At 47.9% G+C, this 15,281-nt stretch overlaps 1 protein-coding gene across 8 annotated transcripts in view; it reads right to left on the bottom strand.

The window, feature by feature from the left end:
• Scn8a (sodium voltage-gated channel alpha subunit 8) overlaps positions 1–15,281 on the bottom strand; it is a 173,442-nt gene that overhangs the window by 80,313 nt on the left and 77,848 nt on the right. For 5 of the 8 annotated variants that reach the window (XM_087556058.1, XM_087556057.1, XM_087556059.1 and 2 more), the window contains exons 3-6: positions 13,021–13,138; positions 11,869–11,959; positions 11,282–11,410; positions 9,027–9,118 (exon numbers count right to left, since the gene is read on the bottom strand). In XM_087556058.1, the coding sequence (XP_087412184.1) occupies positions 9,027–9,118; positions 11,282–11,410; positions 11,869–11,959; positions 13,021–13,138 (430 nt within the window). 8 annotated transcript variants of the gene reach the window in all.

Below are 15,281 nucleotides of genomic sequence, written 5' to 3'. Positions count from 1 at the left end.
TGAATTCAAAGCTTCGTGCATGCCGGGCACTTGCTCTCTGGAGGAGTTATTAGCGTACCAGTCCCGAGCTGAGGTTTAAATGTGAGACAATGGGTTCAGATTTAAACCCGAAGATGGTCAGTTGCTTCTACACTGCACAGGGAGGAGTCAGCGATGGGCGGCACAAAAAACACAGGTCTTCGCCACTCGAGTTAAAAGTCTGCGTGTGGCAGTCTTCTGCATGCCCAACTGCAGGCTATCGTAGGACACAGCCCACAGTGCACCAACCCTCTTGCACACTGCAGGAGGTGTGCAAGAGGAGACTCTGAGCCCTCACATACAGGCGTCGGGGAGGAGCTCAGCCTTGATCAACTTCTGGCACCCCAGGGAAGGCTACTGTGAGCTTGGCTGCCACGGCTGGGTGGGTTGTTGCTAAGCCTAACCAGATGTGCTACTCATGCGCATCACCCCTAATGTTCTCGGGCTCTCAGCATTTCTGCCTTTAGAAGGATAACTAGAAGAGGCTCTGCTGTGCCCCCACAGGCAAGGCCCTGGCATCGCCCCCTGCACCGCCGTAAATGAAGTAGATAGAGACAATCATGGCTGGCCCTTGTGAGGGCTGAGCCTGTTTCATGCGGCAAACTTGGCAGCCCTTGGTGCTCAGTGATTATGATCAATCATTGTCTGTATTCATCGATAAAGATCTGCAATACTGATCTCGTCGGACTGTCGTGGCATCTGAGTAAAACGACAAATAGGAGTGCCTGATGCAGGACATGACCCAGAGCGCGTGTGACTTGTCACTGTCACACATCTAGTGCCACCTCGGAGAGACTTGGTTGGGATAAAGGCACTGCTCAGGGCTGAGGCCCTGCGGTGGCAATGAGCTAATGAGCGTTTGGGCGTGCTTATTTTGCCCGCTGTACTTCGTAAGTGACTATCTGAAATGCTCAGAGTTAAGATTCACAGACTTTTCCCTCCTGAGTCCGATAGCCGCAGAGGATGTTGTGCTAATCTAGGACCTGGCCCAAAATAGGCACTTAAACTACTGAGAGAATAGATAACAGAGATACGTTCTTCCTTTTCTTTTCTTTTCTTTTTCTTTTCTTTCCTTTCTACATAACCAGAATGGCACCTAAGGGAAAAGTATGCGGTAGGTGGTGGGGCTGAGCCTTCTTCCACCCTGGCCTCCCCTGAGGCTGTAGACTATAGCACCCAGGGGAAGCGAGCCTGCCCAGGTTCCAGGGGACAGGGCTGCCTACACAGACTCCTTGCATCCTGTGGGGTTGTGCAGGAGTAGCAGAAGGGCACTGGGATGTTCCGTCACTGTTATAACAAACCATGGCTCGGGACAGACTTAAGGTCTCAGAGCTCAGCTAACTTCCAGGGGAGGTGCGCGGCAGTGGGCCATGAAGGAGAAGAAGCTGAGGAACTGTCTCTCAGAGTCTTCAGAAACAGGGCAGAGGATTCGGGAAGTGAGATGCCAAACCATCACTTGTACCCAAGGCATGCGATCATGCAGCTGGGCACACCAAGGAGAAGGCAGGAATCGAGAACCGTTCCAGAGTTGTGAAACTGATATCCGCACCACTTCCGGAAAATGGAAATTCCTCATTACATTTTGACTGTGTTGGAACAGGCCTACCAGGGGCCTAAAATTCAAACTTGGGCATCTGAGCTATTGAAGAGTGATTTGAACAGGACAACTGGCGGTTGTGAAGAACGGCTCCCGTGTTTCGTTTGCTGGAATTCTTTTTAATGGGGATCATACACAGCTCCCTTCTCTAAAGACTTCAGGCAGGCACCCATCTGAGCAGTGAGGGTCAGTTAATGCCCTCTGCATTGCTATTTTAACTGAGGCAAAAAGGGTGCTGCTATTTACAGTAGCAAGAAGAGCTAAAAACCACAAAATCTACTAAATGAAAGGGCTTGTGACAGATAAAACGATTCATTCAATAAATCGCATAATTTCATCACGAGTCTGACCTGGTTTGCCCAGGTGGGAATCTTTGGGTGTTCCAAGTCTACATAACAAGAAATTCTAGGTCGCAGGCTCTGAGCAGCCCCTGTCCCTGTTGGTGCACTTTTGGCAGCTTGGTTTGTACAAGGTGACTCTCTTGGTAGTTGCAGATTGTAGGGGAATTTTCCCCTAATTAATTGATTGGCTAACAAATATGACAAGAAGCCAATCAATCGCTGGGCAAAAAGGAGGAGGCAGGCCTTCCAGTGAGAGAGAGAGAGAGAGAGAGAGAGAGAGAGAGAGAGAGAGAGAGCGAGCTCGGGAGGAAGGAGAAGGAGAAGAGGAGGAGGAGGAAGAAGAGGAGGAGGGAAGAAGGAAGGAGGGGTGGTAGAAGGGAAAATGGTTTTTGTTGTTGTTTGTTGGGTTTTTTTTATGTGTTTTGGTTTTTTTGTTCTGTTTTGTTTTGTTTTACAGCCAGGCAGGAGCAAGAGGAAGCAAGATATAGACCGGGAACTGTCAGACCTGGTGGCGACCTCCTCCACCGGAAGATTTCCAACATAGAATAGTTGAAGAGTTTACAGCGATAGATTCCAGATTCCATACCCAGCAGTTGTGTCATCTGTTGATTTTACACTGAGGTTGTCTGGTGTTTTCTATTGGTGGTGACTCAGGTTGGCTGAAGGGAAGGAACATAGCTGGGGTGGAATTTAGAGCCAGGCTTTGGAATGGAAAGATTGGGCAAAGGACAGAGAACCAGGGGAGAGGTAACCACAGTGGAGTGCAGGCTGACAAGAGCACTGCCACATCTGGCCACGGGGTTTTGGGCTGGCAAGAGAGCAATCTCCAAGCTCTGGAGAAGCAGAGCCAGCATTTGTAGGAAAGGTGTTGGTTAGGAGAAACACATGGTGTCGGTCTCTGGCTATGTACCAGGCTAGGAACAGACAGAGACCTCCAACGCTGGTGCATAGCTGGATTTAGTGTGGATCCTTTAAAAAAACAAACAAACAAACAAAAAAACTACACACCTGGGGGTTGGGGATTTAGCTCAGTGGTAGAGCACTTGCCTAGCAAGCACAAGGCCCTGGGTTCAGTCCCCAGCTCTGGAAAAAGAAAAAAAAAAACAAAAACAAAAACAAAACTACACACCTCAGCAGACGTCAGAGTTGTCACCTGACCTAAGCCCAGACCCTTTCCTATAAGGATCTGGAGCAGGACAGCAGTTCTCTGGCTATGTAGCAGAAATACTAACATACAAAACTGAGGGTTTGCAGCACCCATATGGGTCACTTTAAGAAGTGCTTGAGAAAGTAACTTGTATTCAGAAGGAAAGAAACAGACCTGTGGAGAGAGAGTGGCAGAGACAAAGAACTCTCAGGTCTCCAAGGTCTTCTGGCTCTGTTCTCTGCTTGCCTCAGAAGTGCCTGACCAGAGACTGAAGCTTTCCAGTAGAGCTCCTGTCCCAGGCCTGGTGTTCACTTCCTAGAGATGGGCCTGAATCCCCACAAGCAGTTGGCTTGCTACCCCTTCTCCATCAGCCAGATGTCACAGCTGAGGAAATCTGCAAACATGCGTCCTCAAAGCCAAAGACACTTTCCTCAAGTGTGCTGATGCCTGAGGCTTAGCCCGTCTTACTGGTGAGTTTGTTTAGCTTAAAGTTTAAAGTGGAAACTTAGCTGGAAATGACATTTCAGCTGCTTGTACTGCACAGAGGCTCAGAGAAATACATCTTAATTAGGCAAGAGTAATCTCTAAGTCACATGAACAGCAGCAGCCATCTACAAAGTACTCTCCAAGATTCTCATCCAGATCTCAAAGAAAATGAGAGGATGGCACAGGGGAGAGGACTGTGGAATGGCACCAGGTGTGCAGGAGGAGGGCACCAGGTGTGCAGGAGAGGACCAGGTGTGCAGGAGGAGGGGACCAGGTGTGTAGGAGGAGGGCACCAGGTGTGCAGGAGGAGGGCACCAGGTGTGCAGGAGGAGGGCACCAGGTGTGAAGGAGGAGGGGACCAGGTGTGCAGGAGGAGGGGACCAGGTGTGCAGGAGGAGGTCACACTATGGGCCAGGTGCTGGACAGGCCATTAAGCTGTACACTGGTCTCACTGGAGATTCCTCCATCCCCGGGGCTGATAACAGAGTTACCGCATTTGCAGAGACATCAATAGTACTATATTGTAGTCGTGTGCCATCAATATGCCTCCTACAATCCAACTCTCAGGTTGCCTCCCATCACCAAAAGCATTGGCCAGCAGGGACATGAGACTCCTGGTGGAATGGGTGACCTGGTGAGCCTGTGCGGAGAATATAGGCTGCCATGGCCCTGGTTGTCAAGAGAAGCCGCCTTGCCTCTCCTGTTGGCTCATGGCACCACACGGCAGAACAAGCACTGAAAAGCCGGTTAGCCAGAACGGAGCAGACTGCGCCTTCAAACGACTCCTACACAGCAGAGTGCGCAACAGAAGCCACGTGGGGGCAAATTGGATGGCGAGAACTCCCGAGACGCTAGTGTTAACCAGCGCCGGTGTGTGTCTGCACAGAAGTTCATACATTCACTCCTGACCTTGAAAGGACAGGGGGACCCAAGGTAGGAAGGTCAGCTTCCGGAGAGGCGGCTGGGTGTTTTAGGGACCTGAAGGAACAGGGGAAGCTGGCACTGCAGGCTTCTACTCCACTCTATGACCAAAGGCACCTTTGATCCCCTCCTGTCACTGTATGCAATGACCAGAAATCCCCTGAACAGATGAACAAAGTGACCTGTGAGCTGCTGGGTCCAGAGAAGTCAGCCATGCATGTTGGAAACAATCTGTGGCTGTGGCCGTCCAATGATAAAGTTCATTCCAATCCCCCTGTCTGCCGCCCAGGTTGAGACCTTTAAGTAGCTTGAAGCTGTGTGAGCTAATTTCTCACAAGGCAGACACCCGAATCTCTCTCAGCCAGACAGAATAGAGAGCTCACAGTTTGCACCAGGTCGGCTACTCCCAGGGTTAAAGCGGGCCTCGTTCACTTTCCTTCTGAAAACGCTGGCTCTATTTTTCTTTTCCCACTTAGGGTCACTATTACTTTTGGTTATTTTTTTCTTAATATTCAGCGTAGAAGGAAGAGAAGCACAAAAACCTCAAGATTTAAAACTTGAATATTCGAAAAGAAACAATCAGCCCAGTGGTGGTGGGACAAGCCTATAATCTCAGTACTGGGGAGGCAGAGGCAGGCAGATTTCTGAGTTGAAGCCAGCCTGGTCTACAGAGCGAGTTTCAGTGTATCCAGGGCTACCCAGAGAAACCCTGTCTCGAGATACAAGAGAACTACCAAGACAAGTCAATGAAAACCAACCATTAATGACTATAGTCTTCAAGTATCTCTCTACCCTGTCACTGAGCAGGGAAAGCTCTCACGCTCACAGTGCACACGCTTAAAGAAAAAGGCTTTGAGGAAACCTGGGCAGGAAGGAAAAGCCACTCACATTGTCTGTTTCCTACCTGAGCTCGCTGGGGAGGAATGGAAGAAACAGAGATGAATGTAGAGAAAGGAAATGTCCAAGAGTGTAAGGCAGACCCTCAACTCTGAAGGCAGAAGGATGCTGTCAGTTCAGCACTGGGACCTGAGCTCACCACAGGACCCATGGCTGCAGCTGCCCCACCCCCCTCCAGCGCTATCCAAGGTGAAGGGTCCTCTCCAGGAGACACAGGAGAACTCCTGTGATTGGGCCAAGCAGAAGGTGACACTTCCAATGAAGTCGTCAGATGATAAACTTTCTACCCAGGCCCCCAGTGAAGAAAAAGTGAGATTTAGGATGTGAACGTCTCGGCAGAGCAGCCCCGGGTTAAGTTGAACCTCACCAATTCTGACCCAAAGATGACGACTCTTTCAGCACAGACGTATGCGTGCTCTTCTCCAAGATGATGCCTTTGAAGCAAAGAGGGAGCCACAAGTGGCCTGATCCCGATCTCAAGCCATCGAATCAGAAGGGTCAGAATGTGAGTTTGGTCTTCTGTAAGTGCCATGAAGGTTCTATGGTAAGGATTTCTTATACAAAAGGTTGACGTGAACTAATAGAATCCTGGCTGATCTGATCTGTAAAAAACCAAAACCAAACAAACAACAAAAAAACAAAACCCTGGGCTGGACAAGATGGAGTGAAGTCTCTGAGCAAGCGTTTCTCACAGAGGAAGCTGGGCTGTAGAGACTGCTATGAGATCTGACAGGCTCCATGCCAGCCCCTGGTTATCCTCCGAAGCAGCTAATCTGGACTGTCAACTTGACAGGAGACAAATGCTTGGTGTATCTGTGAGGGTGTCCATGCCGGGTTTCAGTGAGGTGGGGGAAGGCCTGCCCTCAGGGTTGGGTGCCGCCATTCCATGGGCTAGGGTCCTGCACTAAACCCAAAGGTGAGGGGTGGTGGGGCATCGTGCTGGCTGTGGGTCATTGTGACCAGTGGCCACCACCACACCTACCCACATGATGGACTGCATTACTCTAAACCTCGACAACACAAATCTGCTTTCATCAGATGTTCTGAAACAAGAGTCAGGAGAGTGACTGCTGTGCCCAGGATTCCCTTCTGTAGTCCTAGCTGCTCCGGGGAAAGCCCAAGATCCAAACTGCAGACGGGAGAAGGGGGGAGAGGGGAAATCCTTCTGACATTGTGTACATGGTTTTAGCTTTTACTGAGAGCTACTGTGTCCCAGCTCTGTAACCCAGAATCAAAGTAACTTTGATTTTTAAGCAAGAGATAGACGTTGATCCAATGATGTACACACAGGGACCCCGTCTTGAAAGGAAACATGGGTAGCTTACAGGAATAGGCCAGCAGTCCTCCAGGGAATGACAGGCAAGTTCAGAATTCTACGTAGGATGCCAGCTACTGGGTTTCCCTCGGTAATACTAAACAGCAAGAAAAATCCTGGTCGCTGACAGGACTGTTAGCTTTACTACCCTTAAAGTTAGTTTCCCCTCACAGTTGGCTTCCCAAAGCTCCACTGGGGGTGGGGGAAGGGGGCGCTTATGGGAATAGTAATCCGAGGATCTACTTCAGATCATGAAGCTTGGCACAAACCTTTTACTGGGCTCTTCTATGGTAAGTGCTTCTAGCACAGTCATTTAGGCAGCACTGCTGTGGGCCAGGCCCTATGCTATAGACACTGCGTCTTTACACATGCGCACGCACGCACCCTACAGAGTATTAAGTCAACCTGACGAGAATTACTTTACAGAAATGCCCTGCTGAAAAGTTAACCCCACAGCAGAGACGAGAACAGCAGTGAATGAGCCAGGCTGGGGAGAGCATCTGCTGCCCCAGTTAGTGAACAGAACACAGCTTTCCGATTTAATTCTGGAAGACAAGTTTTGAGATCACAAGAACATAAAGAGACAGATGCCTCGCAGGGTATGCTGGGGAGATGAACGGGAACATGGAATTGTGTTAAAGGGGCCAGAGGAGGAGGGGGGGAAGGGGAGGGGGAAGGAGAGGGAAGGAAAGGGAGGGAGAGAGGGAGAGAGAGAGAGAGAGAGAGAGAGAGAGAGACAGAGAGAGAGAGACAGAGAGAGAGAGAAAGAGCACATAAAGGGAAAAAACAGAAAGGAAAGAGCTGCTGCAGAACAAGGTCTGCCAGGGGTTTAACCATCCTCGAGGTTCCTGACAAACCACACCCTCCTCACACCTCACGTCTTTGTGTTTCTCCCACCCAAGACACTGGCATGACGTTGAATAGAGGATAAAAGAGCTGTTTCTGTAGTCAGCCACGAGGGGATAGACCACAAGATCAGGCTATGGGGCTCAGCACCTGTTTCCACAGAACACATGGGAAGCCTAGAGTCTCTCTTAATAGATAGCCCTGACCCTAGCTAAAACCGAAACAGCATCAACATGCCTTTGTCTCTGCCTGGTTACCGCCAGTCTTAACCTTAGACGTACCTTTCCTTTCCTTCTAGATTTCAAGACCAATTCTTAGAAAGGTTATTTCCTTGATGGGAGGGGGGCAATGATTTAAATTACAGAATCTTAACCTGACCATGGATGGGCGGCAGGAGGTTGGGGTGTCTGTGAAACTTCATCTGAGTCGCAAGGGGGACCAAAAACCTTCAAGAGGTTTGGAACCACTGGGTTAGCTGGGCCAGGTAAAAGTAACAGGCAGATATATATATATATGTATATATATATATATATATATTTTTTTTTTTTTGGTTCTTTTTTTCGGAGCTGGGGACCGAACCCAGGGCCTTGCGCTTCCTAGGCAAGCGCTTTACCACTGAGCTAAATCCCCAACCCCCATGCAGATATTTTTAAGAGATTGTCACTGAACTGGTCTTCAGCCCACTCTCTTCCTCCTTTTGTCCCTTGGAGTTCCTCCGGTCTTCGTTTATGTCTTACCTTTGACTTTAAATCAGCGCCTGCATATGCTTTCACTGGGATTCACACCTGAGAGTGATCCACTCACTGTAGACACCTACCAGGTCTCATTCTACCGAAGCAGACACTTGTAAGATTTGGGAGGTGGTAACTTAAAATTCGTCTCACTGACTCCAAGACTTTCCATTTTAACTAGTCTGACCCGACTAGTCAACTGGGTAATCTGCTTCTTGACTAAATGGTTACATTAGCACGGTACCAGTAAAAAGTCTTTGAATAACAATAAAAGTCTTTGAATAACAGTAAAAGTCTTTGAATAACATGCTGTTGGCAAAACATGCTACAGGAAGTCTGAAATCGCAAGCAATGGGATGGGGGTGGATATTAAAGTAACTGTAATTCCATGAAGCCATGATTCAAGTGACTCACATACAAAGACACAGCTTGTCCCGGTATACCTCTCCTCGGACGCTGTGAGGTCCTAAGGGTTTATAAGCGTGTGCTTTTTTTTTTTTTCTTCCCAAACGCATGGATGGAATGAGAGTCGCATGCCTGTCGAGCATGGTCAGAGGCATCTGCCTAAGGACCAAAGGGCGGTTCCAGAGAATACTTCTTAGGGAAGGCATGCAGGGTGCAACAAGGCGTATCAGAGGTGCCCAGGCCAGCTTCAAATGTGGCAGACAAAACGAATGGGAGAGAGTGGGAGCGCGGCAAGACCGGTCTTGTGCACGCATTTGCTCACCTGGAATTACAGAGATAGTTTTCAAAGCTCGGAGAACCCTGAATGTTCTCAGCGCTGAGACATTGCCCAGGTCCACAAACTCTGTCACATATCTGTAGTGAGGGAGGTCACACACAGACACAAATGACAAACACAGGTACAGACACAAACACCAAAGGAAAAAAAACACAAAACCACAACAAAACAAAAAGTACAATACGTCACATCAGGGCCCTAACCCAACACCTGACACCAAGCCCGGGCCGTCTTACCTGGGATTACCGAAATAGTTTTCAAAGCCCTCAGTACCCTGAAAGTGCGTAGAGCTGAAACATTGCCTAGGTTTACAAACTCTGTTATATACCTGCAGAATCAAACCAAAGTTAACTTGTAATGGTACCACTGGGTGAGGGTTTGAAAACGGGGGGGGAAGAAAGGGTCTTATATACAAGCTATGGTTTTATTTTGTTCCCCTGAAAAAAAAATTCAAAATATAAACATCCAAGGAATGCATATTTTTTTTAAAAAATGGGCAAGATGAATTCAGAGTATATTGCAAAAAACTGATAGCCCGGGGCATCCCGGGGTTGGCTCTCTTAATTGGTCTGTGGTGCACTAGTTTCACCAGAGTAACTTGACTGTCAGCCAATTTACTTTCCTTTAGGAAGAGAGAAGGCCATGAGGTATCAAAAACGTATGTTCCCAGTTTTGTGAGCAATTCCCTACGAAACAGGCAATTTTTTTTTGTAGCAAGAGCCTCACAAAAACAAAAAACAAAAAACAAAAAACAAAAAACAGATTCATGTTAAAATAACCCCCTGGTGGATAATGCCAAAAGGCCTACGAGGCAGTATCTGAGACTTCTCCAGGAGTTGTGTGCATGTTTTGCAGCCATGTCTGCAGATGAGGTTTTATCCTGTGACAGAAAAAAGTAAGGCTCAGGAAAAAAGAGTCCAGATCACGAGATCAGAGCAAAAACCCAGTTGCGTGCCCATTAATCAGCAGCCCTGTGTCTAGCAGATTTTAAATGCACACCAATCAATATGGATGCTATCATGCTAGAGAGTGGAGAGCGTCTTCCTAGAACAGAGCCTCGCTTCTGTTTGCAGACGTGCGGCACACACCACTCTCTCCCGTTTCACAGTAGAACGGCACTTCCTCCTGATACTCGGGCCCACGCACACACGCAAACGTCTTCACACATCTTTACACACACAACCTGTACCCCACTCTACGTCTCCCCTTAAATGATAAAGTACTTTCTTTTTTTTTTTTTTTTTTTTTTTTTCTTTTTTTCGGAGCTGGGGACCGAACCCAGGGCCTTGTGCTTCCTAGGTAAGCGCTCTACCACTGAGCTAAATCCCCAGCCCCGATAAAGTACTTTCTTAACACAAAAATAAAAATACTACAGCCATCATCGGCTAAATGTCTCGAGTAGACACTTTTTACAACTGAAACAAAATGATCTACCGGATACAGTCCGCACACCTGTGTAGACCCACGATCTCTAGTGGGAACTCTGGTTAGTACGTTTTCTGGATGTGCTGGTCTGGATACTTTGGCTCACGTTTTGAGTCAAAGGACTCAACTGTATTTTCAGCCAAAAGCTTACACCCAAAATATTTCGTGCCTTGACAGAGGCACAGGTGTGAGGACCTTGGTCAGTGTCGTTAAGGGGAAGCAAAATATGAGGGAAGGGTCACAGGAAGTTGCTGCCCACTGCTCTCCCAGTTGCAAATGGTCTCTTTACCTTCTCCCATATAAGCTTGTTGCTGTCCGAAAACTGAGAAGGCCTTGCAAGCAAGAACCATAGTTAAATGCCCATGGGTCATAAGCAATTACCCAAGAATTCCCTATTCTGCAGCCAGGTGTCATCCCAGCGCAGGGGGCATGGAGATAAAGAGATCAGAGTTCAAGACAGCCTTGGCTATATGGTGAGTTCAAGGACAACCTGGGCTACATGAGACCCTATCTCAAAAAAGAAAAACAAAAAGAATCCTCTACTCTGCTGAGCCCACAAACTCAAATTTACTTGTACCATCATGCAAACCTATTCAGGACACACACACACACACACACACACACACACACACACACAAACACAAACATGCATGTGCCTGATCACACATGCACTTGCACACATTTAAACACACATTTACACACATGCACACACATTTACACACACGTGCACACACATTCACTCACACTCACTCGAGTGCGCACGCACACACACACACACCACACACACACAGAAAATAGTAAAATAGAGAACTCACGCCATCATGATGACACTGAAGTCTAACCAGTTCCACGGGTCTCGTAAGAAGGTGAAGCCGTCTATGCAGAAACCTCTTGCGATGATTTTCACTAGTGATTCAAATGTGTAAATCCCTGTGAATGTGTACCTGTCGGGGATGCAGACAGCTGAGGTTATTCCTGGTGGAAACTTGGAATGAGCCTTTTAAGATGACACTCGCCTGGGGTGTGCCTTCACCACACAGACAAGACATTTAGGGCGTGGTGACATGGCAGTGACCGGAGGAAGCTTGGTGACAAGCCTGAAGCAACTGGGATGCTGCGCTAGGCCTGCCCTGAGCTCTGAAGAACATAAAAGGATGACTCTGGAACAGGCACAGAGGCCCCCAGAGCTATCTTAGCCTCGGGTGACACAGGATGGCAAACCCTCTGCTATGAGGGGAAGGGTGTCCTTCCAGAGCAGACCGCCTTTCTAGAACTCACTGTTTCCTAGACTCCATATGACCCTCAGCGGCCCACCTCCCACACAACACCCTCCCCCCAGATTAGCTGTGGAGTAAGTAACAGGACTAGGGTCTACGAAACAAACCGAGGAAGGGTCACTTACTCCACATTCTTGGACCATTCTGGAGGGTTACTAAAGGTCATGAACACACAGTTGGTCAGGATGGTGCACATGATGATCATGCTGAAAACTGTAGATCGGAGTTAAGGGGAGAGCGAGGTCTGGTCTGGCCGCTTACAAAACAAACCCACCTTATACAAGGTCTCACCAGAGCTAAATCCACAGGCTGGCAGGAGGCAGGTGATGAGGGAAACTGGCCACCGTCACCACAGGGAAACCCCTGGACATCCCATCTGACTGATAGTGGGGCTGGATGGCCATGGGGCAATACTCTTAAGCACTTAAATCTTTGTGAATAGTCAGAAGTGACCAAAGGCCCCATTTTCGCTCAGCAATCGTGTACTGTTAATTATCTTACATGATCAATTATTTGAAAATCTACATGTAAGTGGTGGTTCGCTTTCCTCCTGAGTCTGCCAAGGGGCTGAATATCTCCACAGGCAATAGTCCAGGCAGTGTGCATGTGTCTCAGCTGAAAACCAGTGTGGCCTGTGAGGTCCTGGCTTCCTGAGTGCTTGCACCCCAACTTGAGGAATGAGATGTGGGTGCCGGGGTGAGTCATGTGATCACTGTGGATGTGTCCTGGCCATCTAGGATCTTTCTTGGCCCTTTCTGTTCCTGTCTATTGAGAGAAATGAAACCCTTCTGAAGGCAGCAGGGGTTACACTGAAGCTGCCCCAGGGCTCTCATTAACCATGTTCCCCTTCTCTGTCTGCTCCAAGGAAATACCAGGTACTCATAAGTTCTTTGCTCAAGAAAAAAAGAAAAAAAAATCTAAAGCATTCATTCAACTATTTGTAATTCGAGATGTGGTTTTCAAAAAGTTCCTGTATCAGATATTAGTATGTTAACAAGTTGACTTATCACCGAATGAAATTACTGAAGCAAGGCCTCAGTATAAGGTTAAAAAGTCTTAATTGCTCTTCATAATGACACCCATGAAACTCTAGACTCCAGCCCTATCTTTTAGAAATGTGTCTGCAGAAGCTCAGCGTGGCAGTCCAGCGGGACTTCATTCCTAACCCTCGGGCTGGGGTGGGCAGCAGCCAGCTTCCCTCCTGGTGGGGCAGTCCACACCGCAGTTGTCAAACCCCCAAACACACATCACTCCTTCCCAGCGCCGAAAAGGATATGAGTGTATCAAAATTTTAATAGCTATTCTTCTTATCAGGTTAAAAGGGCTTAAAATGTACAAGGCAGGTGTGGCACTAAATCTGAAGAGAGTTTTCCCTCTGTTTAATACTACAAAGGTCTGTGGAGAAAGAGAAAGAAAAACCATTAAAATGTGTTAGTCACCACACAAAACAACATTTCCTTAGGTAAGATAAACACACTTGAAAGGTACTTAGGACCTGGCTCCTCCTGACTGGCTTTTCAGGCAACAAAGAAACAAGCAAACAAAACAAAACCTGTAAGCAAAAGAGCTTCTGTTACCCCACCCCCACCCCAACCCCGTGCTGGTGCCCAGCCTCGGGCTGCAGCATAAATAGTGCCCACAATATCGGCAGGTTCATATTTGGATAACTCTGAACCTTTTATGCTACAACGAGTCAGCTATGCTGACCCTGACACATAGAAGACAGGAACATTAGGGCAGAGGGCAAGCCAGTGCAAAGGAGACCACTTCGAAGGACCTGCTCAGCTGGCCAGAGTCAGCCTGCTGGGAGCGGAGAGCCAGGCAAAGACAGGAAGGTAACAGGGAGGGGAGTGTTCATTCAATATTCACACCCTGAGTGCTCTGTCTGGCTTCTCAGAGCTTCTGCCTAGCCAAAACCATTCTATTGTACTTCCCAGCATGAATCTTCCTATCAAGTCAAACTGGTTCATGTCCTCAGAACGGGCTACAGAGATGCTTAGCTCTGGGCTTTGCTCACACTGCACACCTACCCGGTGCCAAGCATTGTGCTAAGATGGTGTGTATGTGTGAGCGGGGGTGGGGGATGAGGCTCACAATTGGACAGAACTATACTTTATGAGAGGAAGTAAGAAAACTTGCAGTCATTACGGTGGGTGAGTACAAGTTCAAACTAGAGAGAGAGGCTGCAGGACAGAGGACCCCACCCCCAGGCTGTCTGTGGGTAATAAAAACGGAGAGTGAGCGAGGCGAAGTTGTCTTCTGGATGCTGATGAGCAATTCTGTGAGGATAGAGGGCAGAGGAAGGCAGAGGGCACCGGAGGCGTGTGCAGGGACTACCGAACGGGGAGTCCCTGTGGTGGTTAGGCCCTTGCAAGTACAGAGACCAAAGAGCCAAAGGGCAGCCACTTTTAAGTCAAATTGTCTTTATTTAGGATGATGTACACCCAGGGTTTAAAAACGCTAGATTAAGTTCAATTCTATTACCCAACTCTAATCTTTCCTGCTGTTTTTTTTTCTTTTTAAATATCCTTCCAGAATTTTTCTTTATAAGTCTTAGCATACAGATCCATCCTTAAACAGTCTTTCCCTCAAGTGAGACTACTATAAATACGCCTCTTGTACCGTGCATTAGAAAATGAACCCCTACAAAGAAAAGCCCAGGGACCAGATGGCTTCACTAATGAATTCTACCAAATGTTTAAAGAATTAGCACAAATTCTTCCAAAAAAAAAAAAAAAAAAAAAAGCTAGAAGAGAAGGGGACGATTCCCAGCTCATTCTGTAAGGTGACTTTATACAGAACCAGGCAATGACGTCAGGGACAAGAAAGCTCTCAACTGATGAGATTTTATTAATATGGACATAAAAAGCATCAGCGAAAATACTAGCAACCAATGCTCACAGCATGGGAAGGGCTGAGCACGTGAGCTACAACCCAGAAGTACAAAGACAACTCAACTAGGAAAACGGAGCAGTGTAACACAGCCTGGTAATGTGAAGAGGTGCCGTGGTGACCTCAAGAGATGCTATCAAGGACCTCCTACAAAATCTAACATCTCACAACAAAGATGCCAATAAGAAGTTCAACTAATGCAGGCCACTTGGGACCCATAGCCAACATCTCTGTCTCTGTCTCTCTCTCTGTCTCTCTGTGTCTGTCTGTCTGTCTGTCTGTCTGTCTGTCTCTCTCTCTCTCTCTCTCTTCCCCTTCCTCTGCCCTCTCTCCTAGAAACTGAATTTCTTGGAGGCAGGAGCCAAGCTCCGCTTTCCTACGCAGTTCCAATACGGTGCTTGGTCCACATGCTCCCAAAGCAAGGTTAGCAGGTTTCTTTTTAAGTCCCTTTCCTCTTATCTTATATGCTATGTTCTCTCTGTCTGCCAGAGTCAGCAGTCTCTTCCAGTAGAAAAGCAACTTTTCTGTTCCACTCTCTTCATTTAGTAAACCCGCCCCCCCCCCCAATCCCATGTTTGGCACGGTGTTGAGCTAATCACTCTCCTGATAGTAGGGTCCACAGATTCTGTTGTGATCTCCAGGAAAA

Source organism: Rattus norvegicus, chromosome 7 (genome assembly GCF_021556685.1).
Source record: "Rattus norvegicus strain SHRSP/BbbUtx chromosome 7, alternate assembly SHRSP_T2T, whole genome shotgun sequence".
Taxonomy (NCBI): domain Eukaryota; kingdom Metazoa; phylum Chordata; class Mammalia; order Rodentia; family Muridae; genus Rattus; species Rattus norvegicus.
Note: the sequence above shows the minus strand (reverse complement) of the source record. Positions and strands in the feature narration are given on the sequence as shown.